The 22911-nt window shown below is 42.3% G+C and overlaps 3 protein-coding genes across 4 annotated transcripts; 2 read left to right on the top strand and 1 right to left on the bottom strand.

Annotated features, from left to right (window-relative positions):
* The first annotated feature begins 236 nt into the window (after positions 1-236).
* Positions 237-10317, top strand: fpgs (folylpolyglutamate synthase). Its single transcript, XM_084486740.1, has 15 exons — positions 237-435; positions 996-1124; positions 1265-1318; positions 1512-1576; positions 2072-2186; positions 3366-3443; positions 3602-3663; positions 3950-4052; positions 4177-4254; positions 6916-7063; positions 7178-7261; positions 7698-7848; positions 8564-8639; positions 8769-8835; positions 8937-10317. The coding sequence occupies exons 1-15, from the start codon at positions 283-285 to the stop codon at positions 9332-9334; spliced, it is 1761 nt and encodes a 586-aa protein (XP_084342866.1). The 5' UTR covers positions 237-282; the 3' UTR covers positions 9335-10317.
* A 1570-nt stretch (positions 10318-11887) lies between these two features.
* On the top strand, positions 11888-16234 carry skp2 (S-phase kinase-associated protein 2, E3 ubiquitin protein ligase). The gene is made up of 10 exons (XM_084486646.1): positions 11888-12005; positions 12585-12832; positions 12920-13031; positions 13195-13338; positions 13800-13934; positions 14305-14403; positions 14537-14664; positions 14796-14847; positions 15068-15175; positions 15298-16234. The coding sequence occupies exons 1-10, from the start codon at positions 11992-11994 to the stop codon at positions 15500-15502; spliced, it is 1245 nt and encodes a 414-aa protein (XP_084342772.1). The 5' UTR covers positions 11888-11991; the 3' UTR covers positions 15503-16234.
* A 712-nt stretch (positions 16235-16946) lies between these two features.
* nadk2 (NAD kinase 2, mitochondrial) lies at positions 16947-22309 on the bottom strand. 2 transcript variants are annotated; one of them, XM_084486662.1, is made up of 12 exons: positions 21497-22309; positions 21270-21358; positions 21068-21156; positions 20726-20807; positions 20433-20516; positions 19844-19983; positions 19026-19119; positions 18761-18904; positions 18375-18430; positions 18240-18293; positions 18020-18143; positions 16947-17737 (listed from the first exon to the last, which is right to left on the bottom strand). In XM_084486662.1, the coding sequence occupies exons 1-12, from the start codon at positions 21734-21736 to the stop codon at positions 17605-17607; spliced, it is 1329 nt and encodes a 442-aa protein (XP_084342788.1). In that variant the 5' UTR covers positions 21737-22309; the 3' UTR covers positions 16947-17604. The 2 variants fall into 2 exon arrangements, with proteins under 2 accessions (XP_084342788.1, XP_084342789.1); XM_084486663.1 differs by having other exon boundaries at positions 18761-18856.
* Between the last annotated feature and the right edge of the window lie 602 nt (positions 22310-22911).

Below are 22911 nucleotides of genomic sequence, written 5' to 3'. Positions count from 1 at the left end.
AAAAACCACCCACACGCACGCTCTCGCACACGCACACACACATTGAGACGTCCGGAAGTGGCGGCCGCGTGTCCTGTCCTCATGTCATATGTTGACTTAACGTGTGCTTTGATGTGGACCATAACGTGCAACGCAAACAGTAATTTGTAATATGAGCTTATCGAAAAAGATGTAGGCCTAGCCCGACCAACCACTGGAGGGGGAGTGCCGTGACGTTGCGATCGTTACTGACAGGGACCTGCCCAGTCGGGCCGGGGTTTCCTGTGCTCGCCGGGTCCGGGAATGATGTGCTGCTGCTCCCGCATGTGGCGGCTCAAAGGCTCGGGGTTTGCCGCGCTGTTCCGACAGCAGAAACGGGCGTCAAACGGAGCTGCTTTGTTATCGAAATATTCGAGCACCAAGACAGCCCCTCAGCTTCCAGGAATGGAGTACCAGGTACGTTTGCTGTTTGTTTTTGACAACCTTTAAAAAATAGTTTATTGCACACTAGCAGATATGCTAGTTAGCTAGCCAAAGTTCAAATGTACAGTGGATACTTTATGGCGGCATTGTCGCATTAACTTTGTACTATTTAATAACTATTAAACCCTCTAAACGACTTATATTTATACAACAGCTGTCTCAACTTACCTTACCGTTATTATGTAATATTCACACGTCCAAGCCTTATGCAAACACGTGGCAGGTATTTATAGTTGTTTATTATGCATACCAGTAGTTATTTTTTACTGTTCTTTCTGGCAAGTTGAAAATTTAAGCCGACGACCAGAAAAAAATGTTAACTGTCAGCTCTTGAGTAAACGGAATCAACCCATGTCATCAAATAATTCTACAACCGTCTATGCTTAGATAATCAAACGGAAATCAGCGGTACATTCCGTTGTTTTTTCATTTGGCATGTCACGCCTTTTGGCCACTGTTCACAGCTAAAGATCCGGAGCAGCTTTAACTTTAACACTTCATGATGCAATGTTCTCGTTTACCATGATATACAGGATGCAATCTGCACCCTCAACACACTTCAGACCAATGCCAGTGCCCTGGAACAGGTGCGGCGAGAGCGTGGGAACCCTCAATTTCAACTTGTGGCTATGCGGAGCTTCTTGGAGAGAGCAGGCCTTGTGGTAAATCATCCATATTGTCATAACATAATTTAAATGCAGTAGGTTGAAATAGAGAACACTTTTCACTTAGTGTGTGTGTGTGTGTGTGTGTTAGAGCTGCCGTGGCAATCAGTCTCAACTAATTTGTTTGTTTTGCAAAGGTTGAAGACCTTGACAATCTCAATATCATTCATGTGACCGGGACAAAGGGCAAGGTGAGTGAATTCCCCAAAGAAGTCGTCATTAGATTCAGTAATCCATGACAAACGAAAGTTATGAACTGGTGGCCATCAAATGTTTGACTTCTTCTTATAGGATATGCATGGGACAAGTTGGGCTAGCTATTTACATGCCTTCTCCAGTAGCGTAGCAACACTAAATTGTATGTCTTTCATGTACATTTTTCAGGGATCAACATGTGCTTTCACAGAGCAAATTCTCAGAAGCTACGGGTTTCGCACAGGATTTTACAGGTATAAACCAGTACTGTAGTTCCCAGTCCAATGTTACTGGTTATTTTTAAATTGTTATTACATGAACATTATCACCAGCCAATCAGAATCTTCACAGGTCAAAACAAATTATCATAACTTTATGTCCAACATTGATGATAAGAAATTGTTCTGTTGTTGCATGAGATAAGAATGATGCAGAAAGTTTATCAAGCCCAGGTGCTGTACACCTCCTTAAAAAAGATACTGTCTCAAACACTTGTACCTGGTATATAGTGATTTAAGATTTTACTATTGGGCAGAGTTGGCTGAAGCCGTGTATGCACAAGGCTACAATGTGTCTCACTGCTGGTCAGTTCTCATACGCAGCTCTTGTTTACCTGCAACCAGGGCTGCTGGTTTGCCTTTTTCTTATCATTTCTGCGTGTTGCATATTTGTGTATAAATGTTTCTGAGCATGTAGCTTTGAATATCAATGGAATTTCCCTAATGTGAGAATTGTTTTCCTTTTTGCAGTTCACCACACTTGGTTGAAGTAAGGGAGAGGATTCGCATCAATGGACAGCCAATTGGAAAAGAGCTTTTCACAAAGTATTTCTGGCAGATTTATGCAAGACTGGATGAATCAAAGGTTGGCACAGGCAATTTGTGTTGGAAGTCATTCCTCAAACTGATTAATAATTTCTCATCCCTGATTTTCTCTGATTGATGTATGCATTGTTCTGATCGACCTCGATAAGACCCTGTTATGATCAGAATACCAATCTTCATACTGTGTTAGTGTATTGTTTGTGGTTCTGTTCTGCAAGCTCGTTATTGTGTCCAGTGGCATGTGGAGCACGTGCCTCATGTGACATTCCCTTGTGACCACTTTAAGGTTTGGGCTACGTCGTCAATTAACTGATTTCATTATCAAAAGGGATAACATAAATGGAGTGCACTGTGATGCCACAAAGGGTGCCAAATCCTCCTTTTAAACTGTAGTATCGGTGAAGTATTCAATGTTTAACATTTGCAAATCCCTTAGTCGTGACAGCGTTTTCTGTTTATCAGAGATTGTTTGCATTCACCTGTTACTATAGAAGAAGAACATGCAGGCCTAGTGACCTCTTGTTACCCCTGCTAAACATGTAAGTAAGCCATATCTGTGTTGAAATAGCAACTATATTGGCAAGAATTTTGTGAAAATATCTCATCTGGGGTAAATAAAGTACTAAGCCAAGCCAGATAAGCTGGAATGCTTCCAGATTTTGGAAAGTTATTTAGTTAAACTTTTACTTGGACTTCACCTCCTATAACGTAAAGTGTTGTCTGCTTATGCAAACACACCCCACACGTTGAATGAGTAGCGTGGAGTTGTGCAACAAGTGTCTGCTCTGATCTGTGGGGTACACATTTGTACTACTGATTATGTATGCCTTAGCTGATTAAGCATTACTGACCATGTGCTCAAACAAGTTTTGATTTGATCAATATGTACTTTTTTCTGCAAATGTATGTTTGTAATCAGACCAACCAAGATGCCTTTGATACCGAGGGTGGCTCAATACCCTAAACGCCACACCTTTCCTTTCTTCCAGATCTTTAAAATGTGGCTTGCTGATAACTTTTTCAAAATGTGTTAATGATTAGTTTCAGGCATCTCTCTAAGGGTTTTGTTTGTGATTATTGTATACATTTAATTGTTTCAGGACAGATTACACTCTCAACGAGTCTTCCTGATAAAATAAATGTTAAATAAAATGGAGACTAGGGCAGAGAAGGATAGGTCTGAGTGATCTTCTAACATGGCTGTCTTTGATGTCCTTAGGAGGCACATCGTGGCAGCATGCCCGCTTACTTCAGATTTCTCACCATTCTGGCCTTCCATATCTTCCTGCAGGAGAAGGTATGTATGCATAATAATGTTGCTAGTATACAATAGGTTTATGAACCCATAGTTTAGGATCCCAACAGGGCATCACACGATGCACACTATGTAATGGGTTAACTGCATTTTTTTCCTAAATTCTCCAGTCATTAAAATGTGTCATGGTTTGGATTCAGGTGGATTTGGCGGTAGTCGAAGTGGGAATCGGCGGCGCCTATGATTGCACCAACATTATAAAGTAAGTGTGTGCACCATTCTGTCTGCATTTCTTAACAACATTACAGCCAGTTTTACTCGTAATAAGTGATTCAACAATCTTACCAACTGTAAACACAGTTGTTTAACACTAAAACCAAGACTACAGTCCAATATAGTTTGGACGCCAGAATCAGGCCTTGGGATTACAACACAATGAATGGGTTTGGCCATAACCAGTCGCTGAACGTGCGGACAGAATGTGATGTGATGTCATGTGATGATGTTTTGTTCCCTCCTGCACGGATTGTGGTCCACCCCTCTGTCAGGAAACCATGGGTGTGTGGCGTCTCATCTCTCGGCATCGACCACACTCAGATTCTCGGGGACACCATTGAGAAGATTGCTTGGCAAAAAGGAGGAATCTTTAAGGTGCGTTCCCCGTACAACATTGAGAGGGTTCCACCCATAACAGTCAACATGGTATTAAAAAACTTGACAAAGTGATTGTTGGAGGTCTAAGAGAGGTGATGATGTGTATTGTTTCCATGGTTAGCCAGAGGTTCCTGCCTTCACGGTCAAGCAGCCTGAAGAATCCATGGCTGTCCTGAAACAGAGAGCAACAGATATAGAGGTAAGTCAACAAAAAAACGAGTTACAATTAGGGATGATTTTTTCTGCACTGTCCATAAGGCTGAGGAAAAACATAGATCAACATCAAGCAACATCAAGGTAGATGCATACAGGCATACAGCGGGCGAGCTGGCTACTCTGTGTTGCAACAAGGTATATATTCATGTATTATTAGGTGCCAAGCACAAAGTGCGATTACCTATTGTAATCGTTAGTGTTTTTATTATTGTTATTCCACCACGTTTGACTTACACAGCCTAAACCGCTCGCATGCTTTTTATTTTTCTTACTACAGCTGTAGAGGCTGAGTCAAGATTAACAGAGAGCAAATATCACACTGATTGGCCTAAAGGTGGCGCTATAGCAACAGTCCAAAAATGCAAAATTTGAACAAGCATATCTCGTAAACGTTTTCACTTACAGTCATGAAACTTTGTTCACACATGCATATCCTCATGCTGAACAGATATGCCTCAAAAACCTATGACTTTATTTGGATAGATTTACGACTATTTTGAACTTTGTTAAAAACACTAAATTCCCTAAGGATCCTAGGTTTTTTTACTTAGACAAAAATCATTTGGCAGATATCATCTATGGACCAATGTTTTTAATCTGACATAAAAGAAAGTCTGTAAAATAAATAATAAAGCACCCAGGAGCCATTGACTTTTCAAAGGGGCGTGGTTTAAAACACAAAACGACTTAAATGCTTATATTAACATCAAAATGGACTCCTATGATCTTGAGTCCAGTACAAAAGTTGTTCAGAATCAAATTCTAAACAAGAAAAAGTCAGCATATTTTGAAATAGGGCGTGGCATCGAAATGGGCGTGACCTGTGACACAGTTCATAGACGCAATGGTTGATTTGAGCGGGACCGACTTAGTGGCTGTTGGGGACCAAAGTTCCAACTGTTCAAGTAAGATGAAGTCAATTGATTGAAATTGAAATTTAACTTAATGCCAAAAGGCAGGGTTAACTTAACACAATCATCATCAAACTTGGGATAGTCAAAGGTACATGGGTCAAGATTAAACTGTCCAAATTGTATCTAAATCGGCCTAAAGTTGGCGCTATTGCAACTAGGGATGTCACGATACCAGAAATTTAGTAGTCGATACCAATACCAGTGAAATTCCACGATTCTCGATACCCAATTCGATACCACGGTCAAAAACAAAACAATAAATCCCATGTACTTTATTTATTAAAAACATTTAAACATTCCAAAAAACAGTGGCACTGGCATGTAGCCTTCAAGTAATGAATAAAAATAAACCACTATTAACATTACAAAAAAAGAACAGTGGCATGTAGCGTTCAAGTAATAATCATTTTTAAAAAATAATAAGCGCTGAAAGCAGGCTCATGCAGCTATGCGGCTGGCGTTTACACTTGCGTGCATGGCGGGGTTTAAAACATAACTTCCAACCTAATATTAAGTAATATAACGCAGCTGCGCAAGGCAGCCACAGGAGACGCCAACATTGTTTTCAACTGCTCGGTACCGCGCCGTATTAATTAACCAAGTTTTGAAAAGAAAAAGTATTTGAAGCGAATAAGCAACGCTGTTTTTGATTTGTTTATTTGGTTTTGAACGAATAATTTTGGATGCATGCATCGGCTTTGAGTTGGTTTGTTTACTTTGAAATTGCATACGCTCGCAACACACACGCACACGCGCACACGCACGCACACATTCACCGCCGCACCTACTACAACCTGCCGATCTTCAATCAAAACATCAAGTAAGTGATGCCGAACGCAGTCGTACCATGCGTGTTTAGAAGCGCAACATTGAAACGGGTCCCGTCTGAAACAGTCGCGCGGCGCAGCGTTCCAAACGCAAAGTACTTCCAGACGAGACTCTTGTTATTCTTTTTATCGACGAGTCGAGGCGGAGCCGTCGCACTCGCTGCAGCTGCCGTCTTCCATGTTCCCGTGTAGGTGTATATGCTGCCCACGTGACGTACAGCGGAATTGCATCCTCGGTACCTACGGTACTAAGAAAAACGAGTACCGTCACGTTTTTTGAATTTTGGTATCGACTTGGTACCGAAGTATCGGTTCTCGTGACATCCCTAATTGCAACAGTCTAAAAATGCAAAAAATGGTTTATTGGTCGTTAGGGTTAGGTTTGATGGTTTATTGGTCGGTAGGGTTAGGGTTAGGTTTGATTGTTTATTGGTCGGTAGGGTTAGGTTTGATGGTTTATTGGTCGATAGGGTTAGGTTTGATTGTTTATTGGTCGGTAGGGTTAGGTTTGATGGTTTATTGGTCGATAGGGTTAGGTTTGATGGTTTATTGGTCGGTAGGGTTAGGGTTGGGTTTGATGGTTTATTGGTCGGTAGGGTTAGGGTTAGGTTTGATGGTTTATTGGTCGGTAGGGTTAGGGTTAGGTTTGATGGTTTATTGGTCGGTAGGGTTAGGTTTGATGGTTTATTGGTCGGTAGGGTTAGGGTTGGGTTTGATGGTTTATTGGTCGGTAGGGTTAGGTTTGATGGTTTTGTTACTGTACGTTGAAGGGCGGGTCCGTGGCGTGGCGGTTGGCTCAGGCTTGGCACCTTAAAAAAAATCAAATTGATCCAAGATGCAGTGTGTGGCTCATTGCTGTGCATTTCAAGCCATTCAATGAGTAACCCTGATGTCTGTCTCCAGTGTCCCCTGTGGGTCTGTCCAGAGCTGGGGGACTACCAGACGGACTGTGGACCTCTGCAGCTGGGCCTGGCCGGACAGCATCAGCGCTCCAACGCCTCCCTGGCCCTGCAGCTGAGTCACACCTGGCTGCAGAAAAGGTGTCTGCAAGGTACGTGGGAGGCACTTCCAGTACTTCATGTTTGGACTGTTTTCCATGTTGTAGGACAGACATCGTTGGTTCAGCTGAACTAGTCCAAGCTGTTAACTGACTCTCTTCCTACAGACAAGAACTTTCCCTCGTCCCATCTGGAGGGTCCAGGGGTCCCTCTGGCCACTCGTTTCACACCAAGCCCCACCATGACCAAAGGTAACACATTACTACTAACTCTGTCAGCAGTGGAGTCGTGGGAGTCTGTCAGCAGTCATTTAGAGTTGGCAGCCACTCTAAATGTCCCTTAGACAAAAATGATTGCTTCAATTTGAATATGGTAATGGTATGGTCCTTTCAACTACTTTGCCATCATTTCAATTAAAATGTTGGGGTTCTGTAATCAAATGCAGTGCATCCCTACTCTAGCGCTGTTGGGTTGATTAGTATCATTTGTTAACTTGTCATGCATATAGCCAGATTTTATTTGGCACTAGGTTGCGAGACTGTGCAAATACCACACAAGTCATTTTTAGGATAAATGTCCCAAAATAGTGACTCCCCAAAAGAATGGGAACAACCTACAGCTTGATGCCTGCCGTTCAGAAATCCCACGTGTGTGTATGTTGACCTGTCGCCCCACCTTGGCGGGCAGGGCTGGCAGACACGGTGTGGGCGGGTCGCACCCAGACGCTGAAGAACGGCGAGGTCACCTACTTCCTGGACGGAGCTCACACCACGCGCAGCATGCAGGCCTGCGTGCACTGGTTCCAAGAGGCAGCGGAGCGCTGCGAGAGTAACGCAAGGTGAGCAGAAAGGGAACGTTCTCTAAAGGCCAAAAATCCCACTCCCTGCATCCTGCGTGTCATGCAAAGGTCTGTGATAATAGACGAAAATAATCACCATGCAAAGGTCCGCATCGCAAAAAGATGCAAATCCAACCAAAGACTTCCGGGAGACATGAAACACTGTGGTTGATTTGGAGTTCTATACCAGGTGCCTTTGGATGGGAATTTGGATGCCAAACTAGAATAGCTTTACTTTTTTTTTACATTGATATTTGGGCTCACATGTTGATAACCTGAGCTTGCAGAAATGTGAGCACGTGTGCTAACTGACACAGGTGCTTCAGTGAGGTCTCTCCTATACCCTCCACTGTGTAGAGTAGCTCTGCACCTAGCAGGCTCGTTGTAGCTTTCCTTTCAAAAAATCTTCAAAAGGAAACCTGGAAAAATTGGGCAGGGTTATTTTGGCCCACGAGACGGCAATCACAGCGTAGTAATGCAGTTAGGCCACAGTATAGGCCTGACACAAGGAAGGACAACGCCCTCTAGCAAGAAAAAGGAGAATGGAATTGCATACATCAAGATTTTAAGATGCTATTCATAAACATCAGTCACATTTTTAATTGTTTTAATTGTCCTTATTGTGGCTGTATAGCATAAGGAATGGGGTTTATACTGGCAATCCAATCCATCCACTGGTTCAGCGAGTATAACTAGCTGTATTGCTGTTTTGCAGTGGCCCCGTTGCAAGAGTGTTGGTGTTTAATGCCACAGGAGAGAGAGACTCGGCCGCCATGCTAAAACTACTGGTGGTAAGACACACCTATCACTATCAGAAGATCATGATGAATAAAAAAATGTTGGGTTTTGTCCTGCAGTGGATCACACTTCTTTAGGCAGTTGTTGGTTTTGTTTTAAGTCAATATTCTATCCTGTTTCAGCCATGCAAATTCGACTTTGCTGTGTTCTGCCCGAATATCACCGAAGCCATCGCATCATGTAACGCAGGTAATGAAGTCGGATTAATAACATGATCACGCAGAAATGACTTAATATCAGTAAAACATGAAGATGTTGAGTTTCTTATGTCCGTGTTTCCCGGCACGCAGACCAGCAGAACTTCAACGTGTCGGTAGAGAACATGCTGAGACGTTGCCTGGACAACGAGAGGAGCTGGCGGCGGCACCACGGCGACGGGGAGTCTCCGCCGGGTCGCCGCAGGCCCCTCCTCATCGGGGACGTCGACCTGTCCCTGGGGCCGGGCCGCGGGGCAGAGGCACTGGTCTTCCCCTGCATCCTCAGCGCCCTGCGGTGGGCCGCGCAGGGCCGGGACCCCGTCCTCCTGTCCCGGGACGCGGACAAGCGGGAGGCGCCGGTGAAGCCCAGCGTCGCCGCCAAGGCCGCGCTCCTGCGGGAGGTGACGGAGATCCACGTCCTGGTGACGGGGAGCCTGCACCTGGTGGGCGGGGCGCTGAAACACCTGGACCCCTCGTCCTGCTCCAAGTAGATCTGGCCCTCGGAGGACCTCCCGCACACTTGGGCTTGCTGTTTGAACGGCTACATTTCAACCATGGATGAACCTCCTCTTCTTCTTCTTCTTTGTTTAGTAGAGGTAGAGGCTTCCTCCTAGTCAAGCTTTAACGGATTTGGATGTGGCCTACTGAAAGGGCCGACTTGTTGGTGTGTGTGGTATGACAAAGTGTAAGGGGTTCTTTGTACTGTCACTGTTTTTAATCAGACTGTCTTGAAGGCCAGTGTTTCTCACCTTAACCGAACCTGGAGCCTTACGGACAGACGCACTAAGTGACCAGACGGAATTGTGTGCGTGTCATAACTTGAATCCAAACCTGTTTACATGAACTTGGTAATTTATTAACCTCTTAAAGTGTCCCCTGTGAGCTCAGTAGAAATATGTACATTTCATTATTGTTGAGCTGCATTGGCATACAGCTATAAGCCATAAATAAATGGGTAAGTTGGTGATAAAAGTACAGTTAAAGCACTATTGCAAATTGGATATTGGCAAATTGTCATAACTATAGATTCTTTGCCCTGAAGTCGGTGTCAATTTCAGTTCATGTGTCTTTCCTGTAAGTTCATCAAAGCCTTTTTACAATCTTCTGTCCTTTTTGAAAGACTTTGCACAGTTTCTACTTTATTTTTGTATATTTGGAGAGATGAACACAGTATAAATGTAACTTAGTCTTAAATGTGTTAATATCCTAAATTGGTGTTTCCTGGAAGGAAATAGTTTTGATGAAATTTAAATGAATCTAATTACTATTTTGGTCATATATTCAGCCTTCTAGCCTAATGTTTATGTACCTGCTCTATTCATCTATGTCTGGCATTTGTTTTGTCATGTGTTGGAAACACATCTGTATTTGTATGTATACTCAAACCACAACATAGAACCCTGTCTACTGCAATGTACATCATTGTAACTCTAAGCCTTGAAAGTATGCAATACTAAAATAATATCATACCATACGTTTGCCATTTAATTAATACGATTGTTCTGTGTTTGTGCTGTTGAATCTAACTGGCTAATGGCCATGTGAACATGCCATTTCCACCTAATTTTACCCTGGTGTCTTCTACATTATTCTTCTAGAATGTTAAATTGTCCTTTCGTGGCATCGTAACCAATGCCTAAACTTTAGCATCTATGACATAAACCTAAACGACCTTAATCCTGGATGGAACCACTTCAAACTACAAAAACTGCTTAATCCTAAACAACCAAAGTTGTACCTAGATTTGACCATACTTTACTCTAACCTTCATCAGCGGAGAGTTAAATATAAACAGAACAGAACAAATCTATGGAAGGATTCAAACCCAACATCTGAAACAAAAGGGGAAGTATTTAGGCACACATGTTTATAAATATTTGACAATATAGTATTGTATTTATCACCTGAATATAGGGAACTTGTCCAGGGGTGTTAGTGTTGGCTCCCATCACCATCTCTGTGTAGTGTAGGCCTACCTAACCTACCTACCCAGTAGGTAGGTAGGTTAGCACACAGGAATAGTCCATTGTCCCATGTTGTGGAGTGGCTTCACAACATGTACTTTAAAAGGGATTAAAACAGGTTTATTTTGGTTGGTTGGAGGGGACTGAAGGGATAAGCTACTTGGTTGTGATGTCACAGCTGGGGACACCGAGGGACAAATAAAACCCCTAACATGACACTAAAACGGGTTGTCATTCATATTCATAATACAGACAATGCTATTGAATAAAGAGAATGAGCATGTGTGTACAATTGCTTGCGCCCCATTGTGAATGCCAGGTTATTCTAGTACTTTCCATTGAGGATACCATGCAGGTAGAGTGAAGTAGGTTTTAATTCGTATTGTTAATTCCTTGTGAAACAACAAAAAGCCTGCAATGTTTCATTCTTGAAAAGTTTCATGCTTTGTAATCGTGGTAAAGACTCAGCGGTAAGGATAGGCCTACCCATTGTTGGAATTGAATTGATGGGGGAATCCGTCCTCCGTGTTCTTGAGCCAAATATAGGTTCACATAAAAATGGACTAGAGCCTTGTTATTTGAATGAGTCATATTGTTAGGCCTACATTATCTATTTTTTGTATATATATTTCAGGAAAGTACATTAATCGCAAAATTGTTCACTGTATTATTTTGTTGGCACATAGCTTTAAATTGCTATTAATTATGGTAACATTGGTTATGTTAACATTGGGGTTAACTTGTTTTTCAGTCGGAACGAGTCGTCACAAGGGGGACGACTCTTCAGTGTAAAACTTAAAATGCAAGGTAAAGATATTCATGATGAAATGGTCACATGATGTTGCATGCAAGTACCAGGCATTACCAGTCACCCCAATGCTTTCAATCAAAACCATATTTGACCACACTGGGATAACATGTTGGCCTCTACTAAATCTGAGGTAGTTGTTTAGTTATCACTCCACTAGGTGGCGAAAGTGAGTTCGTGTCGTTACAAAGCAACCCGAATACAACGAAGGAGAATGATATTGACGTCACGTCCTTTCGTCCTAAGTCCAGCCAATCAGCATTGAAGAACTGTAGCAGACGAGCAGGGCCGAAGCGCTGAGTTTAAATAGTCCCGCTTGGATCGAAACATACAGAATAATCGATCAGAGCATATTGAGGATTTTATTGTAAAGAACATGCCACGACAGAGGTATGTTTAATTCTTTGTAATATATTGAACAATACTTAGTAGGACAATACTCCGGTAACATCAGATTCGTCGTACTGATATGATTGTAACTTACAAGACCAAGGCGACTGTGTGTCCACATTCTGTCCTCTGTCCTTCTTCAAACTACGATTTTATCAGCTAATGCAGGACATATTGAAGGACATCCACTGAAGTACTTCATCAAACCATCGTACGATCGTTGATATCATGGACTTGCAAAGTTGGCATGCCGATGGCCCATTTGTGTTCTTTACCGCGCAATCATGGGTCCCTCGTCTATACCTAGAGTTCTATTTTCTTGGCAGTCTAAGACGAAAATATATATTGAAAGTGCATGATCATCTTTCATATGTTTTTTTCTATTTGACCTGAAATTGTGTGACTTATCTTCATTTGCAGATTGCGCGGTTTCTAGCTTTGGCTAAGTTGCTATGGCGCGCTCCCTCAGCTAACTTACTTTTAAACACCTGTTGATTCATTCCGTTTAAATATAATGAATAAAAGCTTAATGTTTTTGTGATCATCTATTCATCGTATTGACGATATACTTGTTTTCAGAGCGTTACAAGAGTTGCCATGCATGAGCCACAATTTGGAGGGATCCATGTTATCCAACACGAAGACCAAGCGGAAAAAGAGAGGATGGGTCGACGATATGCTGGATGCAGAAAACACTCCGAGTGATCTTATTCATCAGTGGTCCCCAAACCACAAGCAACTCTGCCTCAATCCCAGGGAGAAAGAGAATGAAATGGTGCCTTTCGTCCTTTCAAGGAGGTCAAGGAGGAGGAAAGAGACCAGTAATGGTATGTGAGCTACAAAGTGTAAAGCGAAAATGTTTATATTTTCCTTGGTGACTTGGTGGTTATCTAATGTTTGCCATTACTTGTCAGGTCTCTCTTGGGACCATCTGCCGGATGAGCTCATCCTCCGGATCTTGTTCTGCCTGCCTCTATCACATCTCCTCAGGACCTCCCTGGTGTGCAAGCGGTGGCGTCGACTGGCGTAAGTCATGAATTCACAATTACTGGTCACCAGTTAATTAGATCTGTAATGTAACTTAATTAATCTGTTAATTTAGTTAAAGTTCCTATTCTATTAATCACAGGATAGTTTGGACCTCACTTGCCCTGGTACAAATGCGGTGCATTTTGTGAACACAACCCAGGTTCGACGAGTCGCTGTGGCACAGTGTGGACCTGGAGGGAGTGACCAACATGGATGCCGCTCTGGAGCTGCTGCTGAGCACGGGGGCACGCCGGCTCCGCTGCCCCCGCACCGTGATCCAGGAGCTGACGTTTGTCAACATGAGGCAAGGATGGAGACTTGTAGACCGGCAGTAACCATACCAGGCTAACTACCGCATCCTCAATTATGAAGGATGTTGTTGTTTTTTGGCCAGCTCACTTTAAAAGGTTAAATAAATAAGAATTTAGGTGCAATTGGAATCTTAGAAATAAAGGAAGTGTGGCCTAATCTACAGCTTCAAAACGCAAGCGTAGTCTGTCTACACTTGCTTTACCACAAGGTGTAGACAGATTGCGGAGGTTTACGGAGACCAAATTGACAGGCTGTACTCTCATAGATTTCTGACTAGGTATTGATTTTTAAAGTAATTGAATGGGAGTACTGTGATGTGGAAACTACAGATACAAAAGATAACAATTACATTCCTCTATACGTGCTTTCAGTCAACGGATACTGACGTCCAAATCGAGAACTGAAGCAGCCCATCCCCCAGTTCTGACATTTCTTAGTTTGTCTCCTCTCTAGCCCCGTTCAAGTGGTTCAGATGGACCTCAGCCACTGCAACGTTTCGTCAGAGTCCCTGGAGGTCATCCTGAGCCGCTGCTCGGCTCTGACCCACCTCAGCCTGGAGAGCCTGGAGCTCTCTGACTGCATCCTCCAGTGAGTACCCGGGTAGTGGGGGTCTGGGCGGAGAGCTACTGACTTCCAGCCCCCGTGTCCGCAGTCTGACTTGTAGGAATCCTTGAACAAGATGCTCTCACCCTCTGCATGCTTCTGAACACATGTTCCTGGTTTCAAAAGACCACCAAATTCCACAGACATTGGGACATTACATTATACCGCAACTAACCAACAATATTCACATGACCAACAAACTAAGAAAGCATTTAGGAAAGAAGCAACTGCTAAACTGTCTATAGTATAGTATGTGTCCTTCATATTTCTAACTCATGTTATTTTTTTTTTTGTTCATCAATTACACTTTGCTGTCATTACAATAAACAATGTGTGAAATGTTCTTCTCCCACAGCCATCTATCCAAAAACCCTGAGCTGATGGAGCTGAATATGGGAGGCTGCACTGGCTTCTCCGCTGAACCACTTGGAAAGATGCTGCAATCGTTCCCCAAGTAAGCTAAACCTTTGGTCATTTTTGCAGCAATGTTCTAGCAAGGCTCTAGAATCACCTTCTGATTCCTTCCTTGTGTTAAATTCTTGTTTTTGGGAGGGAATGTACTGATGTTTACGCATCCCGTCTTGCAGGTTGGAGCAGTTGAACATATCTTGGTGTGAATTCGGGTCGGACCACGTGAAGGCCGTGGTCGCTAATCTTCCGTCCAGCTTGACTGATCTCAACCTGAGTGGCTACAGAGAGAACCTTGCACAAGAAGGTGTGATGGTCTTTAGGCATAGAACATAATATACAGATATCTTTTACATTGATAGCATTGCTTAATTTACTTAACACACTTTTATAACTTGTGTGTGTATATTCTCATGTTCTGTGGAATTTAAATTTCAGATTTGGAGGTGCTGGTGGAACGGTGCCCCAATATTGTAACACTGGACATTAGGTAATGTTTGTGTCAGTGAGAATCTGCATTTAAATTCCTTGTGGAGAGTGACTAATTATAGCTTAACTGCTTGTCAATATGGCCTCAACACTTTTGGTAGTTGAACTTTGGATCATTTTATTCATGGTGTCAACAAACCAAATTTGTGGACTGTGTTGTACTACATATGAACTGGACCCGGAGTGTGACGCTGTCCTTTCCCTTATGTCTTGCATTGCAGTGACAGTGTTTTCCTGCGGACCACCTGCATCCCTACTCTTGAGCAACTCATGCACCTTAAACATCTGTCTTTATCACGCTGCTACCAGATCTACGCAGCAGCACTTGGGTACGTACACCTGTTTGCATGCAAAAAAAAATTACTTTGGAGACTAGAGTGACTTATATCGTCTTGTTTTCCATCTGGTTTGTGTCTTCGGTCGTTACACCACGTCTGTCTTTTCATTTCAGTGACATCGGTGAAAGGTTTACATCGCTTAGGCTGTTGGACGCGTTCGGACTCGTACCCGACGCACGCGTGTTCTTGAAGACGTACGAGATGAAGCGTGTGGCGGTCAACACCAGGGCCATCTCCATGATCGCCCGGCCGACCCCGGTGCAGACGGACGTGCACTCGATGTGGGACAGGAGGTGTCGGCTGCGGTTCAACTACTAGGAGGCGCTCTGGATGTACAATCAATATCTTTGTCATTATGTTACAGTGACGCAATAGAACAAAATCAAAACAAAAAAGTAAAGCAATATCTTTTTTACAGTGCTTAAAATGTCCTTCCAGGACCCGGTTCTCTATTTCATCAGTTGGAAACTAACTTTTTTTTAAATATATAATAAATATTTTTTACCTGGTTAATTAAATGGAAGTTGAGGAAATGTTAACTTCTACATTTAGAAGCAAAGATGTTTGGTAAACTTAAAATTACTTGAATAGGGTTTGTTTTGATGAAGATTTGCTTCTTTAAAAGCATATGAAGCCTGCACAGGGATTGTGACCAAAGTGAGTGTTTGAGCAAGGTGTTGAATATTGTGCCTTGGCATAATACTTTTACTTGTATTAATTCACTGCATAAGACAGAAATAATGTAAATAATCCATCTTGTGATCTTGAACGTACTAAATGGTTGGATCTAGTTTACATGTTTGTTTGGGACAGGCTTAAAAAAAAAACGTCTCCCCAATCTGGTTTTATTACCTCTTTTTTTTTAAGGCTTTGTTTGTGCCATTTTGTATTTCTGGGTTAAGTGTCCTACTCCGAAATACTTGAGTATATAGATGTCAATGGAAACTGAAGGTGGGCTGACAAAGGGTACTGGCTGCTAATAAATATTTTCCATTTACCTGGAGGTGGTCTCCATGTGGTGAATGCCACTCAGGTTAGCCGTTTTGTTTGTTTAAATAAAATGTGGCATTCTTGATTGATTTGTTTAACCCTCATTTGTGTAGAAGCCAAGTATTATCTCGATGGCTTGTCTTTGTTAGGATGAGGTTCCGATTTGTCTCGTTAAATGTGTCCTTGTTTTGGGTCCATACAAACAGGCATGACTGTTGGAAGGTGTGAAACCAAATCCATTCGGCAATTCTTTAAAGAAGAGTTCTTTCACCAGACATGGGTTGGAAAACCAGTTGTCTGGTAGGGGTTTTCACCCACAGGCCAATGCAAGTTTCTGTTGAACAAGTTCAGTATCGTGCATAATTCAGTACTGACCTTTTCAAACATTTCAGGATGGATTATCTACCTTCCTACTGCTTCATTCACTTGAATGGACAAAACTTAAATTCTGTACAAAATGCAGGTTCATCTTATGTAATGTAATCTGCTCTGGGTTTCTTCTTGGTGAAATATTTGTGTTGCATCAGAGAACGTGCGTTTTCCTGTGTGGAATGTTTCCAAGACTGCAAACATTCCAAGTTCTGCTGATACAAAAAAAAAATTGTGAAGGGACTGGGTGACGTTTACGTTTACTGTTTTGTCAACTAAAGAGTCTCCCGACGGGCCTACATCATTAAGCTTTTAGAGAAATTACATAAACCATTATCAGACTTTAACCCAGGAGTGATGTATGCATGGATGCTTTTGAAATTGAAAAATGACAGCACTTCAGTGAGGAATAGGAAAGCGATTCATTGGTAGTTAGGTAGTAATACACTCTTTACATGGTTTGCAAGGAGAAAAATATATATATAACCACATAAATTAAATTAGTTGTTTCTGGATTTATTTTTGTAATCATTTGTTTAGAATTGCTCAAAATCACTTTCAAATCAACAAAGAGGCTGTTCACCAAAAGCCATAGCATATTTACCTCTGCTGGTTTTAGAAAAATTGGCACTGACAGCTTGACCTTTGAATGCACACTGAAGCATTGCAACACCCGAAAAAAACAAATCAATTTAAAATATGTTCTCAAAGAAAGTGAGAAATTGACCATCATTAGCAGCGGTTCAAAACAAGCCTTTTCTTGCAATCCAATCATACAAAATCTCACAAGAAATTCTTATTTACATATACTTTAGCATTCCTCTTGTCCCAATGATTTGACAGGAAAAATTCAAACTGAAAAATGATTGTGCAACGCTCTGCTATAGAAACTAATGGATGGCGTGAAGGAAAGGAAAAAGTGTCCTCAAGGAACAACAGTGCAATACAGTGAAAACAACACATTTGTAAGCTATATGTTAATGGATGCATGTGTAATTCCCTTTATGCCCCCAAATACCAACCCATAAATTAATATAGAAATCCTATGGCAGTGCATACTTTTAGAGGAGCACGGTTCGAAGCTGGTCCTCGTCACTCATGCTGATCGTTGCTATGGCGCCATCGTTGAACTCGAAGGACGTGCCGCCGTCCACCACCATGCAGGCGTCCCAGCATCTGGAGCGCACGCACACTCTAGAAGACACACAATTACACAAAGTGTACTCAGACGATGAGGATCATTGAAGTGTACATTTGTAATTTTATGGATCTCCTTGACCATTCAGGTGCAAATTAAAGTTTATTCATCATAAGCACATTCAAGGAGTTACATAAAAATAAAGACTATAGAATAAAGTTAAGAATACTAAAACACACCTAAGTTAACAAGTCATAAAAGAAGATCAAATCTGAATGTAACATAAATGTAGTGCAACTTCAATTGAAAAGAAACTGAAGGAAGATTCCGGTGCTCACTTTTTGGCAAATCCTCTTGGGCGAATGCTGGAGAAGACTCTGTTGACGATGGGCTCGCGGATGCTGAAGAACAGCCGCTTGTCCTCAGGGCTGAACACCAGAGACTGGTTGTACTCCTCAGTCACTGAACAGGAGGGGACAGAGGGAAGGGGTATCGATGTATGAATGCAATGGGCTGAAGGGTGAACCAGAGAGAGGGAGAGAGAGATATTGTACATACCATTTTCAATGAATCCAGGATCAAGTGGGATGTCAAGGCCAGTTTGTGACTTTCCTGTAGAAGAGAATGAATGTTATTTAAGATTAGATTTTTTTGCCAGAACTTTTATTTATTTCCACTTCTGTTTGTACGTACCTATTTTTAGAAGATCCTCAACAGATTGTTCGACCAGTTTGTTGATATTATATGACCTATTGATAAAGAAATGTATTAAAAAAAAAAATATATATATATATATATATATATATATATATATATATATATATATAACAGTAGGAAACAGTAGGAAGAGAAGTTCCTAAAACACCATCTGTTGATTGGTGATTGGTTAGCAAACAGTCCTCATACATGATCGATGGTTAGTGAGCGAAGGCACAAACCCCTACGTCAAACAAGCCTCTCCACTGTAGAAGAATGTGTAAATAAAACCTACGCGAGACAAAGCATGCTTCGAGAAGGGCTAAACCATTTGACCTGATCCCTGTGCGTGTTCTGGTGTGTGTGCGTGCTGTCCAATGTACCAGGCTTTAGATCCCGTCCCTGTGCAGATGCTGAGACCTGAGCTCTTCTGCTTCTCCCACGGCCCGTCGTCCACTGAGATCTCATAGTAGGAAGCCCTATGGAGCGAGAAGGTAAGATGGGGGTCTAAGGATTTACACTTCACCCTGTGTTGGACGGACAGAGATGGGCTGGTGAGTGCTAGGGACGGGACACACACGTGGGAAATGTCACAGGAGGCTGGAACAGAAACAGAAACTGTGCTGTGGCTTTGACATGTTTGTATACCTGGAGGACAGAGACTCTCCAATGAAGATCTCATTCAGACTTCTGACAGGAAGGAGATTGGGCTCTGAGAAGCTGTCGTCTTGTGTTCCACTTTCTGTAAAACGTCAGCAAGTATATATTGTTAAATGCGTAATGGACGACTTTTGCAATTTAATACATTTATGCGTACAAAAATTATCACAATTGTACCAAATAGGAGGCTGTTCAAAGTGCACCAAAAAAGCCTAGAAGCAAATGACAAATATTGGTGTCTGAAGCACACAGGCTGTCACTTAAATCAATATTGGCTTTTTAGTAACAACAAACCTACTGGAACATTTCTCAAATGTCAGGATGACAATTATTTTGTGAGCTGTACCAACTCATTTTGATGCTGCTCCATTCATTAAAAAATGATAGATCATCATTCTATTTAAATGTAAGACAAAATGGCCGGTTTGCAACCAAAACAAAGCACAGCATTATGCTCCTTTCCCTGTAGTGTGTGCAGGGTGCTCGGTCTAAATAGTCAAACATTTCCTGTACATTCAATCCAATATGTCACTTCCTGTTATTGGTCCACTAAACCATGTAAATGATTATGTCATTGATTATGTCATTATTCATGACTTGCTGAGCTTGTGAGGGGTGATACACATTTGAATGAGGGGTCAAGCAAGCAACACAAGGACACAGATGTTGGGAAACTCCTGGCGTCATTAAAACACACCACCCACACATTGCAGTGACTGTATTGAACCATGTTGAAACCGCCTCTGCGAATGCTCCAACAGGGCCATATAAGAACCTAGACCCAGGACAGACACAGACAGACGTACCTCTGCGTCTCTCCAAGGTAGTGATGCGGTGGGCCATGTGGTGCTGCTCCAGACTCAGCTGCTGCTCGTGGAGGTCCACAGGGGTGGGGTTGATGCCCGTTCCCTCCAGGTGCAGCCGGATCCTCTGGCGCCACTGCCACCTGCGGCAAGAAGCACACACACGTATACGGGTGGAGGTTAAGTTATACAGGTGGAGGTTAAGGGATACGGGTGGAGGTTAAGGGATACGGGTGGAGGTTAAGGGATACGGGTGGAGGTTAAGGGATACGGGTGGAGGTTAAGGTATACAGATGGATGTTAAGGTAGACAGCTAGTGTTTAACGTCAACGTGTTGGCGTTTAAGGACGGTGTAAAAGTGTGCCCATGTTTGTTACATGGGTTGTTTCATAGCCATTAGATATTTTACGGATATTATGCATACCTTGTGTAAATTTGTAGATGCACAATTTTATTTGATGGCATACATCCCTTTTTTTTACATGTTCACATTTGTTAGTAAAAGAAAAAAGATCAATCAAATATTTGACTCAAATATTTAGTTTACTTCTATCATCTTGAGCTAAACAATGGTTAAGGCAAACTCCCTGACCTGAACTCTCCCCGCTGCAGTCTCTCCAAGGCCTCCGGGAAGGCATGGGTGTAGCGGACAGGCAGACACAGGTGGCCCTCAGACCTGCAGGTCAAGCACCAGCTCATTAGCTCATCATCGCCGTCTACTTAGCAACACCAATGGGGAATGTTTACTATACAGCATTTCAGATATTAAACATGGTAAACATTTCTATATGCTTCATTTCAAATTATTTTTTCTATGCAATTTTCATTCATTTTTCCATTTCTCTATTACATAGTCTTTTATGTCACAGGCTGATAATGGAATACCTCTCAGGGTCTGTGTTTACTCCAAGAATTGGTTTGTCCTTGCTAAAAACTTTACTGGCAACAAGTAGCATTGTCCCATCACCTAAGAAAAGTAAAGAGCAGTTACAGAACTCATAGTAAGTTTTGATTAAAGTACTTCAAGATTAGCAAATATTTTCCATTTTAAAATAATGGTATGAGGCTATGAAGATTTGGGCTTATATGTTTATATAGTCAAATAAAAGAAATTCAACTAAAAATAAGTTTTAAATTAAGGAATACTCGAGCAAGCGGAGTAAAATAATATATTTAAGGTACCTTATAAAAACACATGCACACCAAATATGTGCCATGTATCCATACCTCCTGCAGAGATGATTGCATCGGCCCATCGCACCACTTCTTCATCATATTCCCCTCGGCGGACAACTCGCACCTCAATGCCTTCTTTTCTGATGACCAAACACATATTATACCAGTATTAGTTATATAGTTTTAGTGATACACAGACGTGCATTGATGATTATTTTGTAAGATACTGATCTGTTTCCATCATATATCTTACTCCAGACTCTTCACAATGTGCTCCACATTTCGAGTGTGGATTGTATGTCTTTCCAGAAGACCACTGTAGCTGGACCCCTTCATGGCAAGCTACCAAAAACACAAGCCATAATTAGACAGGGCAGGGGTGAAGACCACCTTGAGGGAACAACAGCCATACATACGTACATACATACACACTGCACATGTGCACGTCAATAACTCATGAGATACAGCATGCATTCTTACCAGCTGTTTCAACTCGACTTCAGACAACCCTGCAAAGCGATACCGCTGCTGCTCGAACTCGCAGCGGGTGGTCTTTGTCACGACCGCCACCTTTGACGGTCTGAATCCAGAAGCGGGTCGCGAAGCAACACTGCGCATTGTGTGTGATGAATGCGGCGGACGCGCAGAGGCGCGTCCGCATAGCAGCTCAATGGTTCGATTCCCAACGCAAAGGAAGTTGAGCAGGGATGGACGGGTCATTTTGTGACAGTTACGCGGAAGTATGAACTGTGTTACATCTAGAAAGTATTATTAGTAGTAGTCAGTTAGAGAGCACCACTGTTGGCCTGGGAGAATTCATGAATGCTTTTTGAGTTTGTTTAACTAAACTCGTTCCACCTCAACAACACACGAGATGCGGGGAGACGAACCAACACACACACACACACACCCACCCACCCACAGCTGTCAAAGAAGGTCACAATCAGAGTGGGTCTGGTGACCTTACAAGTCATCCGCCACACTTGAAAACTAACCGCGTTTATTTGTCAAGATACATTGTCACACGCAAACACCTACAGCAATAACACAAGTCACTTGTTATTCGAGTTACTATAAAGAAACTGACGTTACGTTACCAGTTTAGCAACTAAGCTAAAGTTAGCTCCTAGCTTCACAACAACTCGCCAGCGACTCATGCGTCGTAAAGTGCGTTATTAAAGGCTCCGACTCGGATCGACCCTGCATCTGTTAGGTCGCCTTGTGTTTGACGTCTTATCCTAAACGACTCCTATATGTAAAGTAGCGTACACGGCACGCACCACGACCACGCGAGAGCACTGGTTGCATGGGATGTACACACGGGAGGCGGCGCTCCGCACGTAGGGGACGTGCGGAGCGACGCGATTGGCCACGTAAAGCGTGAATTTGAAAGGTAAGCGTTTTGCTTTGGTCGCAGCTGCCTTGAAAGGTCCCTTTCCCATGTTGCATCCGCACATGTTGAGTTCTTATAATACATCCCTGATCCGTCCCTTACTTTTGAATCTGTGAGAATATTTGATAACCTAATACATATGTAATTCAATTACATTTTTGTACTTTCATTTGGTTCTCAAGGCTAAGATAATTAAATAAATGTCCTCAGTTCAGGGAAAAAAATAAAACTATTTGGGCTGTATCATATGGTCACTTTTTGAAATGAATGAGTAAGCCTATGTAGGACAAAACAGCGTAAAATGTTCAACGACTACCTTGTAGTCGTATAATGTATAATCTAGTGGTGCAACACTCGATCAAACAAAACAAAAGTTAGGTAGGCCTACCTCTTTTAACAATAACAAAAAAATATATACGAAAATACGAAAAAACACAAAGTTATTGTCTTTGGAAAACAGGTACCAGATCAGATGTCTAACGGGAGAAAAGTGCAAGTGAAC

Source organism: Micromesistius poutassou (genome assembly GCF_964030765.1).
Source record: "Micromesistius poutassou genome assembly, chromosome: 22".
NCBI lineage: Eukaryota > Metazoa > Chordata > Actinopteri > Gadiformes > Gadidae > Micromesistius > Micromesistius poutassou.
This window is presented reverse-complemented; position numbering and strand designations above follow the sequence as displayed.